The sequence below is a fragment of the Aquarana catesbeiana genome, linkage group LG04, assembly GCF_042186555.1.
Source record: "Aquarana catesbeiana isolate 2022-GZ linkage group LG04, ASM4218655v1, whole genome shotgun sequence".
Lineage (NCBI taxonomy): Eukaryota > Metazoa > Chordata > Amphibia > Anura > Ranidae > Aquarana > Aquarana catesbeiana.
The window spans coordinates 642156912-642174623 of NC_133327.1; the positions used below are offsets into that span (position 1 = coordinate 642156912).

General features: G+C 41.9%; 1 protein-coding gene across 1 annotated transcript in view; it reads left to right on the forward strand.

Annotated features, from left to right (window-relative positions):
* The window catches only part of RD3 (RD3 regulator of GUCY2D), a 62234-nt gene extending 45581 nt beyond the window's left edge, over positions 1-16653 (forward strand). The window contains exon 3 of the mRNA XM_073628417.1: positions 13424-16653. Coding sequence (XP_073484518.1) covers positions 13424-13721 — 298 coding nt within the window. The 3' untranslated portion in view covers positions 13722-16653. The remainder of the gene's footprint in view (positions 1-13423) is intronic.
* The last annotated feature ends 1059 nt before the right edge of the window (positions 16654-17712 follow it).

The window sequence follows — 17712 nt, forward strand, 5'->3', positions numbered from 1 at the left end:
GATCGCGGTGATACTTCACATGTGCTGTTTGAACACCGTTTTCATATGCGGGCACTACTCACGTATGCGTTCGCTTCTGCACGCGAACCCAATGGAACGGGGCGCGTTTAAAATGTTTTTTTTCTTATTTATTTTACCTTTAGTTTTTTTTTTTTACGCTGTTCTTTTTAAAAAAAAAGTGTCACTTTTCTCCTATTACAAGGAATGTAAACATCCCTTGTAATAGAAAAAAAGCATGACAGGACCTCTTAAATATGAGATCTGGGATCAAAAAGACCTCACATCTCATATTTACACTAAAATGCAATAAAAAAAAAGTAATGGTATGGAGACAGGTGGGGGCCATCTTCCCCTCACTCGTCTCTATACCCGGCCAGCAGAAGGACCCGATCCCGACGCCGATTAAAAGTGATCACGCGGCGAATCCGCCTCAGAGACCACTATTATCGGAAACCGGACCGCCGGCCGAAGAAGAGGATACCAGGGTTATGGCAGCTAGCTGCTGCCATTACAAAAATATCCCTCTTCAAAGTTAGGACGTATATCAGCGTGGTCCAGGAGTGGTTAAACACACTGCTCGATTACTTCTGCCTTACTTCCTGGTCAAACTTCAGGTCATGACACAGGAAGGAGTTGACCAGCTCCTTCAGCTGGTCAACTCCTTTCTGTGTCATGACCTAAAGTCTGACCAGGAAGTAAGGCAGAAGTAATCGAGCAGTGTGTTTAAACAAGCTATGAAGAGAGTTAGATAAACCTGTGTAGAATTAATGGAAAGCTGTTTTATTTTTGCAAAATAAGTACATTAATGCTATGTTGGTACATAGAGGGGCTGGAATTTAGAAGAAAAAAAAAGGTGAACTTAGTCTTTAAGCCTGGTACACAGGGCAAAATATCAGTCGGTTCAACAGAAAGCCTGTGTGTATGACAGCGTGTTCGACAGAAGCCGGCCAAACATCCTACTTCTGTCGTAGGGGCATGCCAGAAAAACATCTGCCAATTGGCATCAGATCAGCGCTCTCAGCCAGCTTCAGAGGGAGTAAACAATGTCTCAGTCTTGGGTGGTCAGTGGGGATAAAAAAAAAATTTACATAGAGCCTGTGGTCAGTAGGAGGAAGAATAGAGCTCTATTGTTGGTGTCAGTGGAAAAAAATGTGCCCAATGATTGGTGTCAGTGGAAGGAATAGTGTCCCATCGTTGGTATTAGTGGAAGGAATAGTGTTCCATCATTTATATCCATAGGAGGAATTATGCCACATTGTTGGTGTCAGTGGGAGGAATAGTGCCCTAATGTTTATGTAAGTGGTAGAAATAGTGCCCCATTATTGATTGGTGTCAGTGGAAGGAACAGTGCCCCATTATTGGTGTCAGTGGGAGGAATAGTACCCCATAGTTGGTATCAATGAAATGAATAGTTTTACATAGTTGATGTCAGTGGGAGGAACAGTGCTCCATCACTGGTATCAGTGGGAGGAATCATGTGCCATCTTTATATCAGAGGAAGGAATTTTGCCCCACTGTTGATGTCAGTGGAAGAAATAGTGCCCCATGGTTGGTGTGGGTAGGAGGAATAGTACCTCCTATCAGTGGGAGGAATAGTGCTCCAAGGACGGGATAATGCAAGCAAAGGGCTGCAGTTTGGAGACCACTGCTCTAAGTTATGAAATGTCCACTTCCTCCAGCCGCATAAGAAAGACTTATGTCCCGTACACGCGATCGGATTTTCCGACAACAAATGTTGGATGTGAGCCTGTTGGCGGAAAGTCTGACTGTATGTATGCTCCATCGAACATTTGTTGTCAGACTTTCCGCCAACAAATGTTTGTTGTCCGATTTTCCGATCGTGTGTACACAAGTCCGTCGGACAAAAGTCCAAAGTACAAACACGCATGCTTGGAATCACGCAACACTATTGCACTTCCTTTTTATCGGCTCGCCGTACGTCTTGTACGTCACTACGTTTGTAATTGTTGGCCAACATTTCTGTGACCGTGTGTATGCAAGACAAGTTTGAGCCAACAACCTTCGAACAAAATTCCATGGTTTTGTTGTCGGAAAGTCCGATCGCGTGTACAAGGCATTAGAGTTCGATCATTGTGGTCATGTGATTTCATAGAAGCAAAGTTAGAATAAGGTAACATATTTACAATTTATTAGAATGGGGAGCACTGCCTCTGCAGTGCTCCCCATTGGGCAATGGGGAGCACTGCAGAGGCAACATTTATGAGTTGGTTTACAAATAAAGTTGGTTTACAAATAAAGGAAATTTAAACAAAACACTAAAAAGAGGTATAATAAGGAATCAGGTGCCCCAGGGTTCAAATTACTGTCAGCCTTTGCAACCTCTCTTTCGGCTTACGCACACGTGGACCACCTTTTGTAAATGTCTCCTTTCAGTCTAACTTTTTCAAATGGTGGGCCTTGTGGGCCAGTTATAAGCGATCATCCTATCAAATCAATTCTCAGTGCTACAGAGCTATATTTAGGACAAGAAAACAATCTTCCATTAAGAATCTTTTTTTGCAACTCATCAGGCTATAACTGTGGTTTGTAAATTGCTAACATCGTCATGGCAACCGAGAACTGGTCAAACTCATCATGAACACATAATTTAATCTGCCATCGTCCTCAGAACAAATACTTTAATTTTTCAGTGTAATGAACACCAGTCTAGGGCATGATGTCTTAAAGAGGAGTGATAAAGTGAGATGCAACCATGAATTTCCTGTTGATATACATAGTTAAAAATAGACATTTCTGTGAATAATGGAAACTTTGATGGTTTTGGGTCACTTTTTTTTTCCTTCTAAATTTAACCACTTGCTGACCACCCCCATAGCATTTTTTTTTTAAACAGAAGTCCATAGCAGATTTACTGCCACAGGGTGGCCGTGCTGTGCAGAATCACATATACATATATATATATATATATATATATATATATATATATATATATATATATATATATATATATATATATATATGTATATATCTAATGTTTGACTGCGCTCCCTCCAACGCTTTAAACCAAATACACCAATCTATTCAAATAAATCATGTTTGTGATATAGACAAAAAACAAACGAAAATCAAAAAAACAAAAATAAAAAATAAATCCACTATTCAATAACTATAATGCATGAATAATATTACATATAGTCCATTAGATATATTCTGCAAATAACGGGCTTAAATCCCAGTGTGGGCTTCCCACTTTGCCTGTGCTGTTTTTCCATGCTCCTATTCTTAAATCGGTGCAAAAAATGTGACTTCTTCACCACTCCAGTGACAACACCACCACATGGATTGGCCACTCACCAGATACTGGCATATATGTGCCTTTGGTTCATTTATGGATAACCATTCCACTTTGCTGCTTGTTATATGTTGACCCCAATGCAGTAATAAACAAACACATCCGCCCTCATAAAAGACAACAGACAGTTGGTGGTCATAGCGCAATATGCTAACACTGTTTATTAAAAATCATGTAAAAAAAGGCTATAAACTCACATGCTTTAGGTGCCCTCGGGCCGGCACCAAGCTAATCCAGCAGTTTGAATGGGTAAAGATGCGGAGATACCGGTGCGGTGTTCCCTCCGCCTGTGTGCCATGCAAGCCTCGCTCCAGCTTGGCGCACTGTTTGCGGTTCAGGCCTCGATTTAGCTCGGTGGGCAGTGACGTAATGATGTAGTGTGTATTTCCCAGCAGCCTCTACGCGTTTCGCAATAACGATTGCGTCACCAGGAAGCTTCCTGACTGCAGCAACCACTTTTTATTTGAATTTTTTTGATATATACCAAATTTTTTTGATCCGATCACTAATTTGTTTGCGCAGGTGTCACATACATATGTGTGTATATATATATATATATATATATATATATATATATATATATATATATATATATATATATATATTATAATGTGTGATTCTGCACTTCCTGGTTTTGGGCACGAGTGCGTGCCGCTGCCTACAGCTCTGTGAGGCTTTTCAGAGAGGCAGCAATGACAGCCACAAGTGTAAATGAGCCCTAAGAGAAGTATAATATTCCTCCGCCAAAAAGATACATGCTCTATAATGTAGAACAGTTAACTAATCAGCTTAAAAATGAGCATAAATGTAATAGCATATACACTTTTAATGGTATGAGATCTCTAAAAAAAAAAAAGTTTGTATTTAAGAATATCTGAAGCTTTTTTTTAATATAGTGGTGCTGAAGAATATACTATACTCTGCAAAAGTTTATTTACAGTTTAAAGTGATGCTAAACTCTGGTTAAAAAAACAAAACATATTAAAGTATGTTTTCTTAAGCACTTGCCGACCACCCTATAGCAGTTTCACTGGTACAGGGCGACTGCTGTGCGCAGGATCACGTATATATGTGATCCCGCACTTCTGGGTTTTGGGCACACCGGTGGCTCACTCCCGCTGTGTTTATAGATAGTGGGAGCCGATTAGCGGGTACGGTGGACTCAATGTCCACCAGCACCCGCCGATCATCCTGCAGAGGCAGAATGGCAGTCTGCCTATGTGAACAAGGCAAATTGCCATTCTGTCCATAGGGAAGTCATGGATCCTGTGTCTCTGTAAAGCAGGAACATGGATCAATGCCTTCCCCTAGTAAAAGCGCCTCCCCCCACTGTAATAAAATACTGGCTAGGCACACGGTTAACCGTTTGATCGCAGCTGATGTTATCCCCTTCCCAGCCAGTGTCATTAGTACAGTGACAGTGCATATTTTTAGCACCGATCACTGTATTTGTGTCACTGGTTCCCAAAAAAGTGTCAGTTTGTGTCTGATTTTCCACCACAATATCGCAGTCCCCCTATAAGTCGCTGATCGCCGCCATTACTAGTAAATAAATAAATAAAAATTCCATAAAACTATCCCGTAGTTTGTAAATGCTATAACTTTTGCGCAAACCAATCAATATACGCTTATTAGGATTTTTTTACCAAAAATATGTATCAGAATACATATTGGCCTAAATTGATGAAGAAATTAGATTTTTTATATTTTTTTATTGGACATGTTTTAATAGCAAAAAAAGACCGAAAAGTTTGAAATAAAAAATAATTTTTTACTTTTTGTTTATAGTACAAAAAAATAAAAACAGCAGAGGTGATCAAATACCACCAAAAGAAAGCGCTATTTGTGGGGAAAAAGGACATCGTTTTTTTTTGGGAGCGGTGTCGCATGACCGCGCAATTGTCAGTTAAAGTAACGCAGTACCGTATCACACAAAATGGCCTGGTCATGAAGGGGGGTAAATATTCCGGGACTGAAGTGGTTAAAGTGGTTATAAATCCAAAAGGTTTTTTTCCCTTAATGCAATGCATTAAGGGAAAAAAAACCTTCCAATACCTGTCCCCCCCAACCCTTACCTGAGTCCTCTCTCGATCCAGGACTGTGCCCAGCTGCAGGTCTTCTCTCCCCTCTCCCTGCTCTAACAGGTGGCTCTGAGGACAGAGGGAGCCATTGGCTCCTGTTTCTGTCAATCAATTTCTGTGAGAAGAGAGCGGGGGGCAGGGCCGAGACATGCTGTGTGTGTCTTTGGATGTACACAGCCTGGCTCGGGAGTGCACCAGCACGAGTGCCCCCTTAGCAAGCAACTTGCTAAGGGGGCACTCGGAGAGGAGGCGGAGCGGAGGGGGACCCCAGAAAAGGAGATAACATAGCATAACTTTTTTTTTAATTAAAGAGAAATTATCCTTTAAAACTGCTTTAACTCAAGAGGTCCCTTCTATTGCTCTCAGCCTCTACCAAATCTCCAAATTCCCTTTTTTTTCATTGCTGTGATTTGACTTCCTGTTAGAGGCTACGTTCATTCTCCATGATCCCACCAGTGGCGGCTGGTGCTCCATTTTTTTGGGGGGGGGGGGCAAACAAGGCCGCCCTGCCGCAGTATATATATGCGGTGGGTGGTCCAGAACTGGTTAAGCACCCCTGCTAGTGTTAAATGGTTTATCTCATCCATATAAACTCATACATTCTGCTGGAGGGCTTGAGCTTTTTAAAAGCTGGCTTGATCACCAGATGAAAATAGAAGAAAGAAAGCCTAAAAAAGAAAATGAATGCAGCCATCACATCTAAGAATTGGTAAGCTGCAGTGCTTTCGGGTTTAACCAATTTAGGACCGCCCCATAGCAGTTTTACTGCTACAGGGTGGATCTCCTGTACAGAATCACGTATATATATACGTGATTCTGCTCTTCTGCCTGCAGGGGGCACACACACACCACTTCTGCTGTGACTATTCCCAGCAGAAGCTGATCTGCAGGTGGCAGGGGACTTCCAGTGCTCGATCCTCGACAATACACACAAAACTGAGATCTGCCTATGTAAACAAGGCCGATCTCAGTTCTGCCAGGGGGTAAGGAAGCAGGGAACAAAATCGATCTCTTCCCTCCCACACAGTACACAAAAACACTGGCTAGGCACACAGTTAACCCTTTGATCGTTCTAGATGTTTAACCCCTTCCCAGCCAGTGTCATTAGTATAGTGGCGGTGTATATTCTTAGCACTGATCACTGTATTAGTGTCACTGGTTCCCGCACAGTGTCAAAAGTGTCCGATTGCCCAATGCATAAATTCCATAAATATACCTCATAGTTTGTAGACCCTGTAACGTTTGTGTAAACCAATCAATATACGCTTATTGGGATTTTTTTAACCAAAAATATGTAGCAGAATACATATTGGCCTAAATTTATGATGAAATTTGATTTCTTTTATTTATTTTTTTATTGGATATGTTTTGTAGCAGAATTAAAAAGGGGGGAGCAAATTTTGGGCCCACCTGCGTGAGATTGTGGCCAGCACACCTTATGGCTTTAACAGGCTATTTAAATGTATTTGTCAGGGGCAGGCAGGTTAGAGGTTACTGTCTCTTTAAATATGTTAATTGCAGGTCCAAGAAGATCCAATAGGATTATTGGGCATATGCTGGAAGCCTGAGGTTGTCTATAAAAGGGCAGTTGGTGTGGGGCTTATTTCTTTTCCCCTGGACCGGAGCAGCAGCGGAACTCCCTCCCTTCCTCCCTAGTCGCGTCCACAATTTATGTGATTGGGTCACCCTGAATTTCCAGGGGGGGCGTGTTTTGTATATGTAGAATGTTGGTGACTTGCTGCTTGAGTTCTGATAACTGGGCAGATTAATAATGTTGTGTTCATTAAAGCTATGCTAAAGTTATTATTTAACAATAAAAGGAAATACAATTGTTATGTTTTATGTAAACCAATAAAGGTGCCGCGGCCAAAATTTTGTCAAAAAATGGAATGGTGTCTATTAATTTTTGGTTGCAGCTTGGAAATGTTTTTTTTATTTTGGGGGGGGCCTACAATCTCAAGTAAAAAATTGTATCTTTTTTTTTTTTTGCTTTTTTTGTTTATAGCCCAAAAAATAAAAACGCAGAGGTGATCAAATACCACCAAAAGAAAGCTCTATTTGTGGGAAAAAGGACATTAATTTTATTTGGATACAGCTTTGGACGATGGTCAGTTAAAGTAACGCAGTGCCGTATCACACAAAATGGCCTTCCGGAGGTCAAGTGGTTAATACCGCTTTAAAAAATGTTAGCAGATAAAACATTTATTCAGTGTGTGTATGGAGCCATCTGGCTGGAGTTCCAGTGTCTAAGAGGGACCATTGTGTAGGTGAGATACAGAAGGGACCGGCTCTGATGAAGGACAGTTGGAGACAATGTGACCGCTCTCCTGTTTTGCAGCCTGTCCAGGTGCTTATTAAAAAACAGACATAACGTACTTTGATTAAATTTGTGATTTGTGTGACAAAGAATCAAAAGTCCACACTTCACCTTCACTGTTTATTTTGACTTCAATTAGATCGCCGGCGGCATCATTATTAATGAGGCTTAGACAGAGATGAATAGATTCATTAAAATCCAGTGTGAGATGAATCACTCCTTTTCTTTGAGAGACACAATAAAGTAGCAGTCTAATAGAAGCATGAAATGTTGGGCTGTACCTTCATCAGTCTAAGGGCCTATTCACACCAGGTGCACTGGGCTGAGATGGGCGTCATTGCCTAGCACAGTCCCAACACATGGACAAGCAAAAGTGCCTTACATCCTATTTTTTCAGTTTGCACCACTGTGCTGCAGTAGTGTGCCCTGATAAAAAGTAGAACATACACCAATTTTTTTTATGACAGCACATCACAATGCACTACAAGAATGGAATGTTATTTTATGACATTCCAATAAAGTTGAAAAAAAAAACAAAGAAAATATAAAGAGCGCAACTTGCTTTGATCCATGCATCAGCACTGTGTACTCCACAACAGCAGCTGCGCTTGTAGGTATGGGCCTGGTGTACGGTACTTTCACAGGGGCGGGGGGAGTGCACACAATGGGATTGGTTTACTAAAGGCAAATAGACTGTGCACTCTGCAAGTGCAGTTGCTCCAGATCTTAGTAAACGAGCTAAAGCTTTACTTTACTCGTGGCTGCAGTTGATTTTAGAGTTTTCAGGTTAAGAAATTTCAGAAGAACGAAGAAGTGTTTTTTCAGCCAGAAATAAGGAATGAGATGGTTATTTTTCGAGGACACTATATTACAATGGTATAAAGGATTTTATGCACTGAATCTCTACTGTATAATATGATGCTGGGAAGTGAAGGAGAAATTACCAACCATACAGATTGATCCATCCAGGTTTATATGCGGTGTGACCTGTTTCAGGTCGAACATCTGAGGTGAGGGGCCATCCAAGCCCGGTGGAGGGATACTAGTCACTATCCAGATATCGATCTCAGCCTGTATATTGTCACTGGTGGTTCCTGTCTTCATATCCTGTCACCACATTTTCTCATATGTTGATTTAAGGACTTTTATTTGCGCAGCACTCCTTTTGTATTATTAAAGCTTTACTTTGCAAAGAATACCCAAACGCATGCAAGGAAAATTAAAAAAAAAACAGCATTTTTTTCTTGCACATGATTGGATGATGGATGTCAGCAGAGCTTCTGCTCATTTACTAAGCTCGGGAGAAACTGCTCTTGCAGAGTGCCACTGCACTTTGCAAAGTGTAGTTTATTTGCCTTTAGTAAATCAACCCAAATAGACTGTACACTTTGCAAAGTGCAGGTGCAATCAGTCTATTTGCCTTTAGTATATCAACCCCTATGTGTTAATACATTGAACTGCATTCTCAGGAGCGCACCACAAAGCACAATGGGGTTGATTTACTAAAGGTAAATAGACTGTGCAGTTTGCAAAGTGCAGTTGCTCCAGAGCTTAGTAAATGAGCAGAAGCTCTGCTGACTTCCATCATCCAATCAAGTGCAACTGCACTTTGCAAAGTGCACACTATATTTGCCTTTACTAAATCAAGCACAAAGTTTCAACAAGTTGACCAATAAGCTTCAACAATGAGGCTGAACCCATTATAGTGGAGCCTTACTGCAAAGGAATATACAATAGTCTCTCTCTCTACTGTAGAAGACACACTGGGTGGCTTTCTGTCCCCTGCAGCATCTGATGAAGGAGGAAGCTGTAGAGCAGGGTGGCGGTAATAGCACCTGAAGCAGCAGAAGTCCCAACCAATGGACCAGGCTTGATGTCCATACACTGTCCCTCCTTCACTGGAACCTCTCCCTACACTAAGCACACTGTCCCTCACAAGCAAGGTTCTGTCCCTTAACCTAACCACAATGAGCACCAAATGCAATGAGCCGATGCTTGTTATAAGCACTGCCCTCACTAAAGATGGCTGCCAGGGTCATCTAGGGTTGCAGTGTCCAATCAGATAGCTGCCACCCTGATGACACGTACAGAGGCTTCAGACAAACAAAGTTCCTCTTTTCCTCCATTCTCCTCCTGTAGCAGCGCTGCGAAACAACACCTACAGCGAGGAGGCTGCACTGCACCTGCTTATACACTTAGGCTTGCCATACACGGTGCAAATTTCACCATTCCCCCATCAGCACAGGCAGTGTTGACAGGGGAACCGGCCAAGATTCGAACCATGCATCCATCCTTAGACCCCATACACGCTATTAGATTTTCTGCAGATTTTTGTCTTCAGATTTACCAAAACCATATAATATGAAGTCAATCCTTAAGAGTTTCAATTTGTATGCAATCAGGCAGGCCCTTGCACTACATGATTTTAGTAAATCTGAAGACAAAAATCTGCAGAAAATCTAATAATGTGTATGGGGCTTTAGGGCCATGTCACACTGGTAGTCCTGTTGCTGGTTGTGAACTCAGGAGCAGTGAGGCTGTGCTCTCCTTTCGCAGCAAGGCAGCACTCAAATAGTGCCCGCGCAGGAAGGAGCCACACTCCAGCTGATTTCCCGGTCAGCTGGAGTGACGGGACCATGGCGCATGCGCACATCACAGGAGGCAGTTTTCGACGGGAGAGAATATTTCACGGACACAATTGAAAGCCATTCACAGAGCGGAGGGGGACACTAGTTGTTATATTATGCCTCACTGTTGCGGGGCAGCTTGTGGCTGTGTTGAAGGCCGGGTTTTGTCTGTTTTGCAACTCGCCCTTAGATACAGGCAACAGGCGCTCATCAAGACGCTAAAGCGTGCAACAGTGACAAAAGGCAACCCTGAGCAGACTGAAACCCCACCCTGCAACAGCGAGGCACAATATGAGAACTACGGTGTCCCTCCTCTCTGTGAATAGCTTTTAATAGTGTCTGTGACATTCTCTCTCCCATCGAAAACTGCCTCCTCGGATGTGCGCATGCACCATGGTCATGTCACTTCAGCTGATTGCCAAATCAGCTGGAGTGCGACTCCGTCCTGCGCATGCATGGGCACTATTCGATGGAGGGCACATATCAATAGAACACCGGCAGGTGAGTGACATTTATTACTGATCCTGTCCCACTAGCGACAGAGTTGCTAGTGTGACATGGGACTTACACAACTGAATCCTGATCACCTCCCTAGATTACTATGGTAACACTTTATTGTTCTGGTCACTGTATGTAAAAAAAAAAAGAAAAAATTTTAAAAATTTGAAAAAAATTCCCTTTTTATTTTTTACATACTGTCATTGGTGCGCCTGATCCTCGCCACACCAGTTATATAATAACGCTGAACTGCGCTGGTGACAGTATGTAAAAAAAAAATTTTTAATTTCTTTATTTTCCAAACATTTGTGACAAAAAATTACAACTTCAAAAAACTCACCATGCCTCTTACCTTGGACTGTCTACTTTTCAAAAAGGGGTGATTTGGGGGATATTTGTACTGTCCTGGCATTTTATGGCCTCAAGAAATTAAATAGTTTGTCAGCACATCAGGATTGATCAATTTTCAGATATATACCATAGTTTGTGGACGCTATAACTTTCCTACAGTCTAAATAATATATAGTGATTTGGATTATTTTTCACCAAAAAAAATGTAGCAGCCCACATTTATGAAGAAAGATTATTTATTTGCAAAATATTATTTTTAGTTTATTCAGCAAGTAATAAAAAAACTCAGTGGTGATTAAATACCGCAAAAAGAAAGCCTTATTTGTGTGAAACAAAATGATAAAAATGTCATATGGGTACAATGTTGTATATTGTCATTCAAAGTGTAACAACGCTGAAAGCTGAAAATTGGCCTGGGCAGGAAGAGGGTAAAAGTGTCTGGTATAGAAGTGGTTAACCACTTGCAGCCCATGCTATAGCCGAGTGACAGCTACAGCGCGGCCGGCCAGTTCTGGGAGGGCGTCATATGGCGTCCTCCCGTGATAGAGCCCTCTGGACACTGCTGATCACAGATTGAGGCAAAGAGCCAATCAGTGACTCTTTACCACGTGATCAGCTGTGTGTAATCACAGCTGATCACTATGTAAACAGAAGCTGGTTATTGCCATTCCTTTTCTCATGCTGACAGGCGAAGAGAGCCGATAACCAGCTTGTGTAAAAGGGACAAGTACACTGATCATTAGGGCACTGATTATCAGTGTCCTGATTATCAGTGCAGTCCCAACAGTGCCCACTGGTGCTGCCAATCAGTGCCCATCAATACTCATCAGTGCCCATCAATCCTCATCAGTGCCACCTCATCAATGCTCATCAGTGCCACCTCATCATTGCCCATCAGTGCAGCCTCATCAGCGCACATCAGTGAAGGAGAAAAACTACCCGTTTGCAAAATTCTATAACAAACTATGAATAAGTTTTTTTTTTAAATGTATTGTCTTTTTTCACTTGTAGAGCAAAAAATAAAAAACCCAGCGGTGATTAAATACCACCAAAAGAAATCTCTATTTGTGTGAACAAAATGCTAAAAATTTGATGAGGCGGCACTGATGAGCATTGCATGACCGCGCAATTGTCATTCAAAGTGTGACAGTGCTAAAAGCTGAAAATTGGCCTGGGCAGCTAGGGGGTAAAAGTGTCCAGTAGGCAAGTGATTAAACTAGAATTATAGGCAAATCCAAAAAAAAAAAAAAAAAACCTTATATGGCTCTTTAAAACATATTTCTGTAATGGTTTAAATACATAGCGATCCTGCTGGTGATCAGTGTTGTTACCTTGTTCAGTGTAGCCTCACCACACTACTGAGTGAGGAGTAGGAGGGTTGTCAGTGTGGATCTAAAGGAAGATATAAAAAGCTAGTAGGAAATCAACTTGTGAGCACCCATGTAGGGCCTCCTGCACATGGACATCTAGAGGCTGCAAAGGCCTTTAGTTGAAAATCCCCAACACTTTCCTGGACCTGGAGAGCCACAGGTGTCACATACAGCTGTTCATAGAGGTCAATGGCTGTACATACGCTGCACTGATGTCTAGCACATCAGGGTTTACCTACCCATGCACTTACGGCAAATTGACCCAAACGTGAAAGTGCCTTATAAGCATGTCAACAACGATTCACAAGCCATCGCATAGAGCCATTCACATGTAAGGGTGGCTGTACAAGCTACCTGTGGCTCCCATTGGTGCTGGAAAATGCAGGAATTTTACACTTAGGGTTGCCATCTTTTCTTCAAGCCAAGCCTCTACCGGCCTGGGACACCTTTGGATGCCCCAAGTAGAGTAACAGTGGGTGTGGCCAAATTGCTCTTGCTGACATCATCGCTCTGCTCCCCAGTTATGCCGAACCTGCCCCCAGACAGCCACCCGCAGTGTGACTATTTTGGTTACTTGGGGAGCCACAGCCCAGTCTGATTATTGTGTCCGGGTTTCAGGCAGACTGAAACCCGGAAACATGATTCAAAACCCGGACTGTCCGGGTTAATTTCCAAACAGGTGGCAACCCTATTTACACTAGATGATTTTGTGCCCATGTGCATGAGGCATGAGACTTTAATCAAATATCAGCTTTGGGTGGAATTTTAGAACCCATCAGGTTATTCATACCTATATAATACAAATTCATGAAATATTACTTTTGAGTGGGCTGAACCATTAATGATCTTCCTTTTTTTTTTTTCAGGTTTCGTCAATTGATAGCAGAGTATGAGCCTGACGTCCAGGAAGTTCCTCGTCTTTTCCGATCGGTCTTACAAGAAGCGAATGAGAAATTGAGAGAGGAGGAAGATGCAAAGAAACTGGCCAGGCAATGGAACACCAAGCGAGCTATGAGCTTGTCCCTCACCACCTTCAAGTCTCGAGCCAGAATCTATCCTTTTGCCAGTGACATTAAGACCATTTCTGAGGATGTTGAACGGGAGATAGAGCCAACCAGACGCGTGTGGAGCATGCCTGAGTTCCGCACTACTAAAGAGGACTAAACCTCCTTCAGAACATCGGGGTGCAGAGAATGTGAAAACCAATATGAACAATTTTGGCCTTTTTAGCACTTACTGAGATGTAGGAGTTACAAGAGGACAATAGAAATAATGTGTGAAGAAGACAATAGAAATAATATTCTTATGAACTAAAGTGTTATTTTTAAAACTATTAGTAATTTTCATTTGTTCTGTCATAGTGTAGCTTCTTAGCGTTGGAAGTGGAGCTAAATAAGGTGTTCTATTCTTTTTCTGGGTGGAATGGACAAAGTGTGACGTGTGGCCAAGTCTTCACAACTCTCTTAATGCCAGAGATGACTTGCGCTTGGATGATAGCTGTGCTTCCTGTGTCATACACCTGTACATAGGGGCATTGTCGATATACTCATTCCTATTATCCACCGATGGGTGTGTAACACTTACTTAGGGCAAGCATCATTCAAAGAAACCTGTACAGAGAGAAATACATGGACTGACCTCTCTTTTGGAAGATGTTCATTGCATGGCTGCCATGCTCATCAAATTACTTCAGTTCTTTCTGATAGACCCAGCTCACCAGCGGTTATAGTTGTCCCTGGCCATTGACTCTAAGTATTAAATGTTAAGGATGACTCTAGTAGCTTGTAGATAGAGTGGAGAGGCCCCCTGAGTTTTGATAATTGCTGTCCTGTCAACTGGCTATGATCAGGATGATGGTAGAGGCTTTCTTCTCGTACACATAAATATCAATTACAGAGCCCTGTAGTTGTTTACATTGTTTTTACCTACAGGGCTCTATTATGTGACACTGCTATGCACATTAGGAGAGAACGTATGTTATTTGTATGAGGTCTGATTGTTGGCAGAACAGCAACCATGAGGCTTCAGGTGACCTCTCACCTCTAACGCGCAGAGCCTAGTCTTCCTCAGTAAATGAAGATAAATAAGGGCCAAATATCTGTTGTCTTGACAGTTACATTGAATCGGAACTAAACCTCCCAATCCTTTACAGCCAAGGAAGCTGCCATCTTAGTCTCTGTTTGATCTGCAGTTGCCATGCGTTATCAGTTATGACACCAGCTATTCTTGATTTCTTGACAGTTCTTTTAAGAGAGTAAAGCCACTGTGACAGTTATCATTCATGGCATGGCTTGAGTGTAACTGTTTTGAGAAACTGTTAAATTGATGGGTTTACTTCCACTTTAAGGTTTAAATATTTATTTTTCTGCATAACCCGTATGTGATCCTATAAAGATGTCTACTCACAAACATAAAAGTAAAACTCGCTCAGCAAGCCACATGAATGGCTGATCTCCCATACAATGCTTGGACTACCCAGCCAAGGGAGGGGTCCCAACTAGGACACAGCTGGCTGACGCGTTTTGAAGGACCGACCTTCTTGTTCAGAGCCTCTTTATGGTCTTATCTTGATCTTTTAATAAATCTGTTGGATAATGCACTAGGCCAGTGCGCCCTCTTTTTTCTTTTATTCTTTCAGCATGGGCAGGACGACCCCAGTCCTAGAGGGCAGCAAGGCATCTCAGGAATTATCCACTGTTTTATCAGATACTATGGACCCTATAGAGTCAGCCCACTCATGTGCAGGAGTTTGTTGTTGTATGTGATCCTATTTAAAGTGGTGTTCCGGCCGAAATTATACTTTTTAAATAAAAATACCCCTATAATACACAAGCTTAATGTATTCTAGTAAAGTTAGTCTGTAAACTAAGGTCTGTTTTGTTAGTTTATAGCAGTAGTTTGTTATTTTATAAACTTACAGCAGGCTGTGGCCATCTTAAGTGTGGACACCTAAAGCCAGACTGTATTTCTTCCTGGATCTCATCCTTGCAGATCTCGCACATGCTCAGTGCAGCACAAGCAGTGTAATAGGTTTCAGGTCAGGTTTCCATAGCAACGGCAGTTTCAGAGGAAGTTGCCGCCCCTTCCCAGAGGGCATTGCAAACAGGAAATGATGCGATGGGCCGCGGCCAGGGAGGAGGAAGTGAAAAATGAATACAGCAGATATACAGTAGGTACTGAGAAAAAAAAAATATCCAATTCGTTTACAGTGCACAGTTTAGTGAGGGATGCTAAAGAGTTGTAATAGTGAGTGGAACTCCACTTTAACCCCTTCCTGCCAGCTGTCAAAAAATCTTAAATTGGAACCAAACCCATCGATTTAACAGTTTTAAAAAGGATTACATTTTCGCCATGTGCTGGGAATGTAACTGTCATATTGGTTGTGCTCTCAACCCAACTGTCAAATCATCAAATGGCTGGTGTCATAACTGATCACATTCGCAGCACCATGGCAGTTAAAGATCAAACAGTGGCCAAGAGGGCAGCTTCCTTGGCTGAAAATGATAAGGAAGGTTTAGTTCTGCTTTAACAACTGAACCCAGGAGAGGCATTTCATGGGCTTCCTGATCACATGATCATTGTGAGTGCCTGTCACCATCACCACAAGATCAGTATCCTGTCCTACCGGCTCCCGATCGTCACTCTGTGACTGGGAGCTATTGGTGAAAGCGAGGTTACAATGTTGGCAATGCATGATTGAGCACAAAATGGTAACACTTATATGTGGCAGCACAGAGTAAGACCCACCTTTGTGTTGATATATATCTATGAAGTTGTAAAGAACAGCAGGTACAGTTTCTGGCCAACATATAGAAGAAGATCTCCAAGATCGCCAAGAGTAACAAGGACACAGCATAAGATCAAACTGTCCAATCCACGACAAAATGAGAAGGGTTTTACATGGCATTATTCTCTGAAGTATGTTAACCATACATATATACAGTACATAGACATTTTGTCTTCACACTGCCTATTGTACTCCTATCATCTGATTTCCAATTGTTTTATACTTTGCTGGATGTTCTATAGGACATCTCCAGTTATGTTTTTATATATTAATGTCAATTTTGTTTGTCAAATTGAACAAAATAAATCTGTGAACGTATTGTATAGAAAAGTATTGCTGTGATCTTGAAATGAAAGCCTAACTTTAAGGCCTCCACCTTACAAAAGCCCCCCACTCTGCTGGACTGCTCCCCATCCATTCAAAAAGGGTTCCTTCTAGCAGTGGAGGTGGGCGCTCCTCATTTCTTGAATGAATGGCGCTCAATTAGTGATGTGGGTGTAGTTATTTGCAGCATTCTGAAAGAAGAAGAAGACATTGTGGGGCTTTATATGAAGCACACAGCTAGGAATAAACCAACCAATGATTATATGGTAATGCATGTTTAATATTGCATAGGAGTACACATAACACATAGGACAGTAAAAATGATATATAACATTATATTATATTTTTTACTATATTGAAATGTTTCCATCAATTATTAAGTTATATATGCTACCATGCCTATTGACATAGGTACACATGCCCTAGGCTAATTTCCATGTTATTATGTTGGAATACTTGTGCAAAATATATGAATTGTATAGATAGTTCTTACTGAGATTTATTATATATCATTTTTACTGTCCTATGTGTTATGTGTACTCCTATGCAATATTAGTCCCACAATGTCGACCCCTTTTTTCATATGTACTAGGGATGGAGGTATATGAACTTACTAGTCATTTCCTCATCCAAATCTCCCCTCCCCCTTTTTCAATTTCATTTGCAGCATTTTGCTGGGGGGATTGAGGTGTCCATGACACCGCTCACAGGAAGTAGTTTGAACAATGTTGGCTGTCATCCAACTGAGAAGGAGGCTGGTTGCTGGCAATAGCAGACAAAGAAGAGAGCGTTAGACCCCTTTCACACGGGAGGCATTTTTCTGGCGCTTTAGCGCTAAAAATAGTGCCTGTAAAGCACCTGAAAAAAGGCGTCACAAAAAGTCCTGCAAGCAGCTTCTTTGCAGTGCTATAGGAGCGGTGTATTCACCACTCCTATAGTGCCCTTGCCCATCGAAATCAATGGGCAGCGCCGCCGTACCACCGCTGCAGCGGCGTTTGGTGGGCAATTTTAACTCTTTTTCGGCTGATAGCGGAAGTTAAAACT